This window comes from Dipodomys spectabilis, unplaced genomic scaffold (genome assembly GCF_019054845.1).
Source record: "Dipodomys spectabilis isolate Male_0828 unplaced genomic scaffold, ASM1905484v1 ptg000138l, whole genome shotgun sequence".
NCBI classification, from domain to species: Eukaryota; Metazoa; Chordata; class Mammalia; order Rodentia; family Heteromyidae; genus Dipodomys; species Dipodomys spectabilis.
Window position 1 is genome coordinate 14263468 of NW_024870815.1, and position 15337 is coordinate 14278804.

Sequence of the window (15337 nt, forward strand, 5' to 3'; positions counted from 1 at the left end):
GCACCTGCCCTGGGCACAAAGTCTGAATACATAGGCAGCTACTTTTGACAATATGCCTGCAGCTGCCTGTGACAACACTGCTGCAGCTTCTGAGGACCTGATCCCTCTCCAAAGGCAGTGACACCATGTGCTCTCAATTCGTGGTACTGTGGACCTTATACTTCATATGATTTGGTCTCTATTTAATGGAAACAGTTTTATGTCTGGGATGCCAACGTAGTGCTATAGAAATGGCCAGGATGGGTACTGAGAGTCTGATGTTAAAACTATCTTGGCCCTTCTTCAATACAGCTCTCACTTTGGGTCTTGCTTTTCTTCTCTTAATCTAGGTTTCTCCCTCATTATGGCTTTCTGCAAATAAGTCCTCTTGTGGGAAGCTCCTTCTACTGGTTCTCCACTACATACACAGCCTTGAGTCTGCCTTGAGCCATGTGGGTTAGTCCCTCCTTCTGCTAATCATGCCTTAAATATGTGCCCTGAAGCTCTGACAGTGATGCCATGGATAAACGTGGAATGATCCTTCTTGCTACATGTACACATAGTGGCATGGTTGCGAGGAAGCAAAGATGAACCAAATATGGTTCTTCATCTTCATAAAGCCTGAAAACATGATATAAAGACAGCTGTAGAAACATATGTTATGAGCATTAGGATTACACAGAAAAAATAAACATGGAGTTAAGCTTAATACTTCATGGAAAGTAGTTTATATTAGCTGATTAGATAATGTGCTAAGTGTAAAGCAATGACACAGATGCCGAATCATAAACATATTTTTTGACCAGAACAAAGTCACAAGATTTTCCAAATTTATCAAAAGAAGCAGGGTCCTGAGGAAAGAATTCCATTCCAGGAAAGAAAAGATTTAAGGGCAATGGAATGAAGGAATGGCATACTTGTGAGGAGTAGGAACAGACCATTTATGAGTAGAATTTCTAGACAATAAATTTGGGAGCTATGAGCCAAAGCAAGACTCAGAGCTCATCTACTAACAGGGTGACACTGAGCAATAAAGATGCTTAACTTTCATGATTTCCAATTTCCTTATTTGTAAATAAGGAAATTATTTGATAATAATTATTTGATAATAATTATTTGATAATAATAGCTAGGCTTTCTTTTGCACAATGTTCAAATGAATCAGGATGATTCATTTGGCACAAAGATAAAATCATTGAGAAATAGTAGGATTCATCCCAGCTAGTTGGGAAGAAGCAGTCAGGAGAACAGGAGTTCAAGGCCAACCTAGCCAAAAAGTTAGAGATTCTGTCTTAACCAATTAACTGGATAAGGTGGTTCTTGCCTGCAATCCCAGCTATGTGGGAATCAGACATAGGAGGATTACAGTTGAAGGCCAGAGCCAGGCAAAAACTGAGATCTACCTGCAAATAATGAGAAAATTGGCTGTGTTTGTGACTTTCTTTTGCTCGACAGGCATTAGGCTCTGGCTGAGCTCAAGCACCAGTTTAAAATGGGGGCCTGTGGGGGTGTTGGGTGGGTGGAATACAAATTGAGATACACATTGTAATTTAAACCATAGAGGGGATGGTACTGAGAAGAAATGTATTCAAATTAATTTTACTTTCACTCCAAATGATGTTTGCCTCACCAATTTCCTTTATATTCTCTGTATTCTGAATCATCCATGAAGAACATATATTAATTTAAATGGTTTTCATTCAATAATCACTATCCTAATCTTTGAGAAAATAAGACTGAGTGAAAGAAACCATGTCTGGTCTCTCAAGAAGCTTGCATTTTAAAAGGCAGAAGGAGATATTAAACAACAAGTATACACAGGATGATTCGGGATCGTAATTGTTAGGATAGACAATGGGGAGTGGGGTTTTGTGCTTGATTAATGATGGGAGGGCTCTGTACGCAGAATTGAAAGGATGACTCCATAAGGACAGCAGGGGCAAGGGGAGGACTCTGTAAGGAAAACAGGGTGAGGGGAGGAGTGGCCTATTTGATCCAAGATCAATGATGAGGTGCCGAGACCTCAATGCTGCGCTGGGAGAATGTCAGAGCAATGCAGCTGCAAGGACCCTAAGCAGAGGGAACTGGACATGGTCAGGGAAGTAAGTACAGCTAGAACACAGTGAGGTGAGGGAAGTTGAAGGACGTGCGGGCAGAGCACCAGACTGGACTCTGTAAATACAGCGAGGGATTTCAGCGTCAGTGCAATGGCAACACCCTGGGGGATTCTAAGCAGAGAGACTCAGTTCTCCATAACTGTGTCCACACGTATATTGACACGTAACGTTAGTAAGGTAGACTTCTAGATGACACAGTGAACCGCAGTTTAATTTCTTTGTAAATCAATAATAGTAAATGTATATATGCTGCATATATAATAATGTTCATATGCTGCACATATATGCTGCATAATGGCTTTCCCCCAACAGTGGACATGTATACGATGGTTATCCTATAAGAGTGTATCACCTTGGGAGGTTCTAGACAGCTTTCTTTGTTTATGTACACTATATGTTGTTTGGCCACAGGCAAAATCACCCAGTAATAAATTTCTTCAAATGTGTGCCTGTTTTTATGATTGGATGTAAATTTAATATGCATATATTAAATATAAATATGTATCATTGTCAGTGGTGGGGCTTGAACTCAGGGCCTGGGCATTGGCCCTGGGCAATTTTGCTCAGGGTTAGCACTCTTTAAGCTACAGCATCAGTTCTGGTTTTTCTGGTGACAAGAGTCTTATGGACATTCCTGACTAGGCTGGCTTTGAATGGCCATCCTCACATCTAGCCTCCTGAGTAGTTAGGATTAGAGGCATGAACCACCAGTGCCCAGCTCCACACCTGTAATTCTAGCTCTCAGGAAGATGAGATTGGTAGGATTTACAGTTCAAGGTCAAATCAAGCAAAAAAATTAGGTGGATGTGGGGGTGTGCACCCATAACCCCAACTATAGTAGGACACTTAGGAAGGGTGATTGTGATCTGAGACTAGCTCTGGGCAAAAGTTCAAGACTTTACCAGAAAAATAACTATAAAAGGCTGATGTTGTGGTTCAGGTGGTAGAGTACTTGCTTAGTTGGAGTCAGGCCCTGATTTCAAACCCCAGGTCTGCCAAAAACAATTAATGCTGATGAAAGAGTAACTCTGCCACAATGTTATTCAATTACATGATTTCTAAGTCTAATTAATGAGAGAACTACTTAAGCCTATGTATAAATTTATAGTCATTTGGTAACTTAAAAGAGAGAGCAGTGTGGCCTCTCTGAGCTTTGATTGATATATTTGACAGTTGGTAAATACTAAAATAGTATTTGTGAGTGCTATACTACTGGGTGGAGATGATGTTTTCTGAATGCCAGTTAGGACTTTTTACTTCATTTGCTCTGCTATTGCCTTGGCATTTTATTTCCTTAAATGTAAAAAGGGATAATGGTGTCCATGGGAAAAAATATTAAGGATAAAATTTGCAAATACATTGCTTTTGCTACAGAGAATTTCAAAATTAATACTGTACTTCTCTTCCTAGCAGCATGTATTTCTAAGAAATATTTATCTGGGCTTTCTGCACTGAAACCCCAGTAGAGTGATTTAGGCAAATGGAAAAGCATACTGACTAATTGGATCCCCAAAGCTTTCTCGTTGGCTTGGAGTGTCTCTTGGAGTGCTCCACAGAATCTCCTCGACGTTCAGAGGCCCCAAGGAAGAGCTTTTCTTCTAGCTGTTCAATTCCTGGAACTGTAGACTTCTGAAAAGCCATGTATTTTCAATGTTGCCCTACACCAGAGTGCTCCTTTATAAAAACACTTATTAATGGAACTTTGGTATCAATTTTAAATAGTCCACCGTCTATAGTGTCTGCATGGATAAATGCTGATGTGAATTCCATTGCCATCTACACAGAAAACAGTGTAACACAAATTCCTCCTTCCATAGAATGCAGGACTGCAGTACTGGTGCTGTCTGCTTTGGGCAGGAAACACAATTCACCTTATTGTTTCCTGCTTTCTTTTGTTATCAGAAACAAGAATGTTCAAAAATAAAAAAGAAGAAGTCTACCAAGGTGACATGCTATTTGCTCCTTATTTAATTTCTAAAAACATAGATTATCATTCTGAAAGGAAAATAAAAAAGACAAGCTATTTTTGACAGTCGATCTCATTGACATAAATGCAAATATATATCTATATCTATCTGTAAATATAGATAAACATGATGCCCATCCTAACACTTTCATTCTCCAAAAGTGATCTCTTCTGAAAGAAAAGATGATCATTTTCAAGGAGCTGTGATAGTTTTTCTTCCTTTGACATGGTCATCCCTGCTTTTCCAAAAGACACTCCAAGTGGTCATGCCAAGATAAGCAAAGCATTCAGAAGAAGTAGAAGGTTACTGTCAGACCCTGCACTTCGGTGGCTTAGAGTCCTACAATGTTAGAAAGGACAAATAGAATGCAAATTGCTTAAATAATCTCCAGAAGAAATACAGTTATTTAAGAGTTTAGAACTTTGAATAAACCAGGGAAGTATTTAAATTCTGTCCTTATTCTTAGCACTGTCCAGCTGTGAGATACTTCCTAGATCCTCAGAAATCTCTGACGACAAAGTAATTAGTAACAATCTTCTGAGAACAAGGATAGAGAAGACAATATAACAGGAACATGAAATGTTTAACATAGTTCCAAGACCCAAAGAATTTTTTACATTAGAGATGATTGCTATTATTTCTTGGTAAATACTAATAAGAATAATCACAAGGTCAAGCAAGTCTTTTAAAGCAACCTTTGAAATCTATTTTATGCAATTATATTGAGAAACTGTACATAAAGACTCTGTTTTTATTTGTCTTAATAGGCATTTTAAATTACTGTTTGGCCTACAATGTTGGTCTCCCAGATGCACAACTATTTTCTGGTCCTTCAAATGAACAGTTTGGCTATGCAGTGCAGCAGTTTATAAATCCAAAAGGCAACTGGTAAGAATGTTCTCTTCTTCCCTCAACAAAGTGCTATCTACCTGTATGTAATATTTAGCTAATTCTTTGTTTGAATGTATATATGAGTATGTATTCATTGATAATCCTCAACTATTTTCAATGAATGATCTGCCTTTGAGCTCTGACAAGTGCAGACTGGTAATTAATGAGATAACAATAATTTTTTAAAGAAAGAATTTCTCTTAATATCCCATAACAAATTAATACAAGTTTGACTGTTAGGTTAATAGGTAAATGATGGATGAAGACAGATAGACAGACAGATAAATAGATAGGTTGATAGAAAATATTGTCTTTACTTCTTATTATATGAACTGATATTTTTGTGCTTTTATAAGCAGCAAGCTAATGATATGTAGGGATCATTTCTAGATAATGAAATTGCTTCCTAAATTTTCTTCTTCTGCAAAGCTTTGACCATTCCCTTCTTTCTGCTTGTCTTCCTCTTTCCATGTGGGAGACAGTCCTTAGAAGCACCAGTGGGAAAGTTACAATCATACCTCTCTCTAGAACACTTAGCATCTTTTATTTTGCCCCAACAGGGGCCTCAGCTTTTTAATGTTGGGCAAGAATTACATTTATAGACAGTAGATAGTTTTTCTCCCTGGTGAAAAACAACTGCTTTCATGAAATTGGAAATGTGTGTGTGTGTGTGTGTGCATAATGTATTATATCTATATTTTTATATATTTATACCTACTGCTGGTTTAGGGTTCTGACAATAGTGTTACAAATAAACTTAAGGGAATTAGATGATCTTGAAAATTGCACTTAGGAAGAACCACAGGTCTTCCTTTGTGGTTGCCTTGTAGTCCCATCACTGGAATTTTATCTTCCTGTTGAGGCAGAAGTTTACATTCTATCCCCATCACCTGGATTTTGATGTCTTGATCACTACCTTCTAGAACATTATCCAGCCAATTATGATATGTATTTTTGTGTGTGTATGACTGAAGTTTGATACTCTAAACAACCAAATTCAAAAATATAGTCTAAAATTCAAGTTGGGATTATATTGGAGCAAGCCTGTCTGTGTGATTGTAGAACAAAATGAAATCATCATGGGAGAGGGTTGTGTGTCCTGGAAGCAGCTAGGACGAGGTGAATGGTGAGGTGGGTTTAAAGTGGTGGAGATGACTGGGCTGCAAATAAGTGTTAACTTATGGGAAGCAGCATACATTGCATTTAGAAGCATTAAAAAGAAAGTAGGTTGGAAACCCCAAAATTAGTAATTACTACAATCATTTGGGATAGGAAAAAATTGTCTCTATTGTCAACTTTTTCTTTGATAAGCATAAAGTAGTAAGAAGTTTTGAGCTTGGAAACTAAAAGATGAAGCTCTCAGGAACCCGTAATTCTACATAACCAGGCCTAACTTCCCACAGAATCCAGACTTAGATATCTTTACTTTAGTACCTAATAGATATATAAAACTTAACTGAAAGAAAACAAAAACTTGATTCTGCATACTAGTTAATAACCAAAAAGCCTTAGCTCCTTCTATGGTCTTTCTTCTAGCATATTTCATCCATAAGCCAAACCCATTGGTATATCAACAAACTATGAGCTATGTCTAAATACTTGCTCTCATTTCCCTGGTGGAAGCTAGCACCTGCTCGTGCAGATGCTTCTGCAGCAGCTTCTCAACCTGTCTCCTGCTTCCCTGTGTCTCTCCTACATCATCTTTTCTCCTGCATTGTCTCTTCCTCTCAGCCTGGAGTTCAGGAATCTTGTTTTGTTTGCTGGTGTGCCCTCATGGCCAAGTAGAAGATCAGTAACTGTTGAATGCTGTTGGATATCTACTTCCAACTGATTTACAGCAGTAGAAGTATTTAATGACTTAAATGAGACTTTCTCATGAACTCTAATGGGTACTACATGAATACAGCCCATGTAAGGGCAACTTTGAGTTGAGTTTGAGGTTATTCTTTTTCAGAAACATGATAAATTTAAGGGAAAAAAGCCACCATTACTAATAGATGTTATGATAGATGAGAAGCCAATTGCATATTGGAAGAGAATGCAACAACTGGCCAAGTTGCTAATTGGAAGGTAAATAAGACTGAAAAGGATAAATTGTTGATGGAAACCTGTCAAGTAGGGTCCTGGGAAAAGGAGAGAAAGCTACCTCCCCAGTTTCTCTGTTGGATTCTCTGCAAAGCGTTCAATTAATTGTTGAAAGACAAGTCAGATTCTATTGAGTTTCTCATGCTGATAGAATTAAGTCAAGACTGAGGACACCAGACATCTCTAAATCCTGCCTTGGTCTTCTCATAACATTCCTGAAAGAAACATAAACACAAGACAATGGCTCTGGGAAACAAAACTTCATTCTGTTACTGTTCTGACTAGTGCTTTGAAGGTGTAGCTGTCTGATGATGTGCAATATTCAAAGCCAAGGGTCAAAGCCCTCCTGCTCTCCAGCCGGCATTTAAACTCCATCCAGTAGGAGCAGACCCCACTATGTTATGAACCTGTCTATCCTGAAGAGCCAAAGTGTGTAGAGGTGATAATCAGGAAAGAAGAGAACAAAGCTGGCAGCCAGCCTGTAGTTAGTGCCCCTTCTATGATCCTGTCTTACAAATCAAACAGAATAGGCCAAGGGCCTCCACTTCTAATCCACTGTAGACAAGACATACTGTAAAATGCAGATAGTACAAAGTACAAACCTTAATTTTAAGGACCATGTAATGATCACTCAAGAAGACTGGTATGCCAAGCAAGCAACCATGAGTAACAAAATTTGATGCCAATCCCTTGTTTGACAGTTTGTGTGCCTTCAGTGTCCCTAGCTGTATTAACTTAATATTAAGATCCCATTATCTCTTTCCAAGGTTTGGGACACCAGATAAAGAGAGAGACAAGTTTTCTTTACCACCTCTGTTGCTGTGCCAGTGTGCCTTGGCTCTAACGACAAGGCTGTAGCCAGGATCTGGCCACAGTTATACCATGCCAAAGCTAGGTGGGTCCCAGTGAGGACAGGCAGCCTTCGCAACACTCAAGGAAAATAATATGAAAGTCTGGATCCAGAATTGCCTATTTGTTTTGACAATTGGCTCCAGGCCCTTCCCCACTCTTAATTTATGACAATCACACAGACATTATGGAAGTAGCAGATGTGGGAAGAACTGTTTCAACATTAACTTTCCTCTGATCTTAATGAAGTTAACTTTCAGCCCAGAATATGGTAATACTATGAAGTCCTTTAATAAGCTGTGAGTCTTTTCTCTTGAGCATAAGATATGCACATGTGCACACACACACACACACACACACACACACACACACACACACACACAAACTTTTTATTCCTTTGCTCTCTCACTCACTGCTTGCCTGCAAGTTGAAGTGAGGTTTTGGTGCCAGTTAATTCTGCCTCTTTTGACTCTCTGTATATCTATTTTAGTCTGTAACACATCTTTCAGTCCTTTATTTACCTCAGACAACTCTCTTAAGGCTCTAGTGGTCTGAGTTCTTCAATCACAATGTTATTTATAAAATAAAATTATAAAATTTTAGCTGGTTCCAATGTCTTGTGTTTCTAAGAATTTACAGTCATATTTTATATCAGAATCTACTCAGTTTTTAACAAAGCAATCTGGACTCTATTCTAGTCTTATTTATTAGACATTTTATTACATTTGAAGCAAATAGAGGTGAGATGCCTTTGATAATTCTGAAGAGCCTTCGACAGTTTCAAGCAGACTAGAGAGTTTTAAAGGCAGGATGACTTCACAAGCAAACACCAGAGGAGTTCCCTGCCTGTAAGTAGAGTTGTGCTCTGCTCTTGCTCAATGAAGGCGGAGGAGGACTAGCTTGCCCTGGAGTTTTTATTCTATACACAGGATGTTCAGATGTGGATGATGCAATTCGTATCACAAACAATCTGAGATATGTTTAAAATCATTTCCTGGAGTTGTGGTGATAGTGTTTCTGTTTGTCCTTTGAAGGGGTGGCCCCAAGAACAATCTGAGCTCATTATACGACTAAAACATTTCAAAACTGCAGTCACTCTTGTGACAAGGACTGACTGAGGACGGATATTTCCAGTTGGAGAAACTGGATTTCTGGTTCTGCTGGGTTCTAGTTCCTTTAGACGAGAGGAAAACAGAGAATGACCATATGTCATAGAAAAAAAAGTATTTTAAAATTTTATGTAATGACATTATATTGTAGTTTTGTTTTATTTATTATTTATTTATTTATTTTGTCTGTATGGGGCCTGAACTCTGGGCCTGGGCACTGTCCCTCAGCTCTTCAGCTCAAGGCGAATGCTCTACCACTTTAGCCACAGCCACTTCCAGTTTTCTGAGTGGTTTATTGGAGATAAGAGTCTCACGGTCTTTCCTGCCCGGGCTGGCTTGGAACCTTGATTCTCAGATCTCAGCCTCCTGAGTAGTTAGGATTATAGCCATGAGCTGCCAGCACCTGGCTTATTTTTCAATATAGAGAAAGTTTACTAATGCTCTGTATGTTGTAATATGATATCACCTTCCTCAAATATGCCCATAGAAACATTTGAAATTAAAAAAGTAATTCTCTAGCAAACCCCAAAGAAAACCTCAATTGATTCTTTGATAATAACCAAGTACTCTTTCTGTATCAAACACACTATACTCAAATAACTCTAGGAACTTTGTTAAAATTCACCCTCTCTTCCAATGGAAGAGCTAAACTTTGAAAGTTTAGGTAGTTTACCTAAGACTTGGGGGCGAATAAATAATAAAGTTGGCAAACTACTGCAAAACAGAGATAAGGTGATCCAAATAAACATATTTTTGTAATCATTCAAGGAAGCAGTGGTAAGATATAGTTAGTATTCCTAAGTAAGACCTAAATTTTATTTTTACACCAACTTTATAATGCAAGGTAAGGTTTCAGACTTTGAAATTAAATTTTCTATTATCCTCCTTACCCCATCAATCTTCCATTGGCTTTACCACGGCATGTTGTCTGGGCCTGGCAATGGCTGCCACTCTCCTTTTCATCCTCTCATAAACAAAGGTTCCTCAGCCAAAGTGAGGGGCTCCAGCACAGCAGTGTTTCCCATAGTATCCCCACCACTGCTCCCTAGGTGACTTAGGGACAGTCCCACAACCTCTCTGGAGCACAGAGCACGTTTTGTCCTTAGGGGACAGAATGAAGCAAGCCTCTTCTACAAGGATGAAGTAAAGCTCTTCAAGGACTAAAGCACCACCCTTATGATGTACTCTTACTAGTACCTCATGAAATTACACAAAGAAAATCCAATTCCTCCTTATCGCTGCATTCTTGTGTCCCTCAACCATTTCACACCTTTCCTGGATTATCATCCTTGAACATTGATTAGCTCAAGTCTGTTTCTTCCTCTTATTCTTGGTCAAGAATAATATTTGGATCCCCTTTCCAAAATAGCCATGCCTTTGCCTTTCATTCCTTAAGTTTTAGCCAGTAGCATCTTTATGTTCCAGAGATGGATTCTCTTCCCATCACATTATCCCGTTTGGCCTGTAGATCTCATTCCCACCTCATAACAAATGGTTTGCTTTAACTTTAAATTTAAGTAAAAATTTAAAAATATAAATTCTTTTTCCATTATTTTTACTTATTTATAATTTAGTCTAATTTTTGATCCTCTAAGACATTGAGTACGTAACTAGAATATATTCTTGTATAGGTTTTAGGACACTAGGCCCATGTAGCATCAAACCATTGACTCATCTATACTTATCACACATTTACTATGTCATACATTCATCACACTATGCTTGCTAATTATTTTCTCAGTAAGTTACAATAGTATTTATGGTTTATTTTAATGATCATCATAAGTTATATGTTAACTATGCCTTGCTCTGAATTATTTCTTCCTTCCTCTTCTGGACACAAGTTTCAGTATGCACATACAGTATGCCCAGGTAGACACCCAATGTTTGTAATCTTACTTAGAGGAAGTTTACTGTTCCAGTAATGAAAAAATGTTCACGAATCCATGAAATGCCACATGCCATGGATTAGTCATGGATTGACAAGCTTTCCTCTGAAATGATGTCTAAATGTCTATTGCATACTGCTTTCTAGCATCCAATTGTCAGAAAACATGTCTATCCATGTCTATATGAAGAGCGATGCAAGGGAGATGCTAGATGGCACAGGGAAGCTATTTGTTAATTGTTTTATGGCTCAGATTATGGGAAATAGAGCACATACTTCTCTAAAAGACTTCTCAGTGAACTTAATAAGATGGAAATGATGTGGAACTTGGAAGGAAAGAGCATGGATGCTGATCTAAGCTTTGTTGTCACATAGATACTCAGGGTCAGTTTCTTTACATGAAAATAGAAATAGTTCTAAACTTATACAGTATTTATAAGGATCAAATGAAATAATGCACATAAAAGTGCTTTATAAACTATAATGCAATTTTTCAATGCTGTTGCTTTTCTAATTTTTAATCACTGATAAAAATCACCAAATACCAAACCACCAAAGATACTAGATCACAGGTCTAATTCCTGAAATATTTTGCTCGTTAAAATATTACACACCCCTACCTAGAACAAATCATGCTAAGTGAGGTAAGCCAAGCTCCGAGAGATACATGGTGCATGTTTTCTCTCATATATGGAAGCTGGATCTAAAGTTTAACTGGACATGGTAACCTATACCAAACCCTAGGTGTTCCTACACAGATTAAATGAGGTCACCTTTAGGGGAGGAGCCCAAGGCTGTAACTTCTCTCAACATTTAAACTACTATTTATTGAAATTTAAAAAATATCAGGATAGTCCAAGAATAGGGATTTGTATCATCACCATGCTTTATGGTGAATATTTAGCTTTTAATTTTGATTTCAGAAAAACTGCATGTCAGATAAGTTGAAATAACAATTTTTATTCATTCTTTTGCTCCTGGTTTGTAGGGGTTTTTAGCTGATTTGTAGGGGTTTTGGTGAGGCAGGACAATAAGGTTTAGATATTTTGCAGTAATGAGGTTGGTGGACTTTGCCTGGTGAACCTGATGGACTTGGAGAGGTTAGCCATCCAACTGTTAGGCAAAACAATGTGACAACCAAAGAAGTCTGAGGCTTAAGTACTAAAATTGCCTATTTGCATGTGCCTGGTTGTAGTATTCCCTTTATCTGACCCCGGTGACTACTTCCTTTAATTTTTTTTTGCCCAAAGTCTTGGGATCATTCTTTACCTTCCCTACCCCTTCCTTACCTCTCTTCCTTCCTTTTTCTTTCCTTCTTTCCTTCCTTTCTTCCTTGTTTCTTTTTTACATCCTCATATAACTCTCAACCCCTTAAGAAATCTTACTAGTCTTACTTTCACAAGCTGTCTTAAATAGGACCAAACACAACACTTGTACTTCTACCAGTGAGAGCCCTCCATCATCTCCAGTATGGATTATTGCAATTACCTTCAAAGAATTTCACCTCTGCTTTAATAAAATCAGTTTCAACAGGGCAGTCTTCAGGTAACCAATCCTCCAAAGACTTTCTTTTTTGACTCAGAAGGAAAAAAAAACAAAAAGCTTTTAATTACATACAAATTTCTGTATGATCTAGATCCTGAATCAGTCTGGACTTATCTCCCTCCTGTACTCTGCTCCAGTCACAGAGATTTTGCATGTGTTCCAAGAGCCTGAGTTCTTTTTACCAAGTTCTATAGCTCTTGTCTTTACTTCCTTCAAGTCTTTACTTAAACATCACCTCTCGGTGAGGCCTTCATTGACCATTCTAGTAAAGAGCACACCACCTTCTGTCCTGTACCCTTAACTATATTATTTCATTTTTCCTCCAAAGCACTGACCAAGATCACCATACAGTTTACGTATTACATTTCTTAGCTATTTTCTCCCATTGGAATGTAAGCTCTGTGACCAGAGATCTTTGAGTGATTTATATACTAATATATCTCCAGTGCCAAGATACCAGTGTAGTGCATAGTAGGTCTCTTCTCCATATAGTCTCACAGGTTGTGTACCTCATAAGCCAATGCACACGGTCTACAGGAGAATACGTCCTCTGGAGTTTTGCAACATTCCAGTCCCATAGGAGCTCTACAAATAGTTGTTGCACTGAATAAAACAAAATGTTTTGCCATAGTATTTTCAGTATACTTCCATCAGTAACCTTGAAGGAAAAAAAAATCCTTGGTATTGAAGGGACACTTGGAGAGTTTGGAGTCTCAGACAAACGGAAGATATTTATAACAGCTTCCGGACTGTGGGTTTACAACTATCCTACCTACACTGCCATAAATACTGTTTACTGACTAAACAAAGTATTTTAAATTCCACTGGAGGTGGGCAAATTGACTACTTTTTGGGAGTCTACATAATCACTATTTTCCCACAAGATAATTGAATGGTAAGTGTTATTTAGAGTAGTCTTGGAAGAGTTCCCAGTTTCAACTGTAGGAAAAGAGAAGTTTATATCTGGGGATTTTGTTTTGCTTTGAGAAACAGCACACACAATTTTTAGTTTGCAAGAAATATTTTATTATTTTCAGTCTTCAGACCTATAAATATGGCATAGTTCATCTGTATGAGCCAATTAGAGTATGGTAACATCATACCACAAATTGGATGTTTTCAATACCTCTGAAGAATTCCTGTATCAGGATTATATTAGAGTTGATTGCTAGTGAGATCTTTCTTCTTTGAAGCTCCCTTATCACTCTATCCTCCATGATTTTCCTTCTGTGTGCATTAGAAGATCTCTTCTTATAAAGAAACTGGTTCAATAAGATTAGGATGTCACATTATAACCGAATTTTGTACTAATTAATAAATCCTCTATCTGCAAACATAATAACATTGGGTACTATACTTTCAACATGTAAATTTCACAAAGTATTATTCCATCCACAATATTACTATTTACTGAAAAAATAATCTTCTTTGATTAAATGTGATTTTTCTTTCCTTCCTTCCTTCCTTCCTTCCTTCCTTCCTTCCTTCCTTCCTTTCTTTCTTTCTTCCTTTCTTCCTTTTTTTCTTCTTTCCTTCCTTCCTTCCTTCCTTTCTTCCTTCCTTCCTATCTTTCTTTCTCTCTTTTTTCTTTTTTTTGGTCAGTTGTGGGGCCTGGTCGCTGTCCCTCAGCTTTTCAGCGGAAGGCTAGCCCTCTACCACTTGAGCCACAGCACCACTTCTGGCTTTTTCTGCTTACATGGTACTGAGGAATAGAACCCAGGGCCTCACGCATGCAAGGCAAACACTCTACCACTGAGCCACCTTCCCAGCCCCAATGTTGTGATTTTTCTGTATAAGAAATTGTTCTGTTTTTTGAAACTCCTCTGAAATGCTTGTTTTATTTTATTCAACAGCACAACTCTGCATGAACTTTTTCTTTGTCTGGTTGACTAATTAAATTAAATCCATTGCTTCAAAGTTTTGTCATAGTTCAGGAGGAGGACTTGCCTAGCAGTGGATCTTCTTCCTTAACCTTCATAACATTCCGTCCTGGTGTGTCTCTTCCAGCTAACAGCTGAATCCGTAAAAGTTTATAGATTAAAAATACCAGCCTCCCTAACTTCTTGCCTGATTACTTTAAGGAGGTCACAATTCCCTGGGAGTGGCCATAGGCTGGTGATGTCATGGGTGGTTCTCATGAGGGTGAGCTGTGAAGAAAAGGATTCCATGGGAGTGAGGAAGATTCTCTCCAGGCTTTACCAATAAAGGAGAGGGGCCATGATCTGTAAAACGTTCAGGTAGTTACTGGTATGCCTGGGAGGCAACTTTCTAATGTGTTTCACGTAATGAGTCACACAGGATGAGGACACTTTTGTTCTTCAACAGTCACCACAACAGTCTGCTTTGCCACTGTTCTTAACCTGTCTTGTGTTCAGATTTTAATATCACATAGTACTTAGAAAGCTTTTTTTCTTCAGGGTATTGCAACTACTTGCACATCTTCCTTGTTGACTAGTGCATAGCTGAGCAGATAGATAGACACCTGCCTCTCTTTCTTCTTTTCTGGTTGATTTAGGAGGGCCTCAGGGATGATGTCTTAACCTCTCTGGAACTTCAAGGTTATCACATTCTTAGATGAGGCAGGAGGAGGCGAGGGAGAGGGTGCTCAGGACATGCTTGGTGGATAGAAATCAATGAACAATCTTTTGTACCTGTACCTTCTCCAGGAGGTAACAGGCAATTGGTGGTACTGCCTGACTGCTGAAGGTTCTGAGGATGGATAGGTCAATTTTAGGTCAGAAACACCTTTTGTTTCTCAGAGGTCTTTCTTATGCTGTGGGGAGAATGTGTGGAAATGCACATCATAGAAGTCACCTGAATTACCTAATTCAGTATTACCCGAACATTTCCTGTCTTTACCTGACACTGAAAGTAGCGCAGCCTGGGACCCACTCAGAGCGAGCGATC

The 15337-nt window shown here is 38.4% G+C and overlaps 1 protein-coding gene across 1 annotated transcript in view; it reads left to right on the forward strand.

Moving 5' to 3' along the window:
- Itga2 (integrin subunit alpha 2) overlaps positions 1-15337 on the forward strand; it is a 95717-nt gene that overhangs the window by 23590 nt on the left and 56790 nt on the right. The window contains exon 2 of the mRNA XM_042690536.1: positions 4831-4951. Within this exon, the coding sequence (XP_042546470.1) occupies positions 4831-4951 (121 nt within the window). The remainder of the gene's footprint in view (positions 1-4830; positions 4952-15337) is intronic.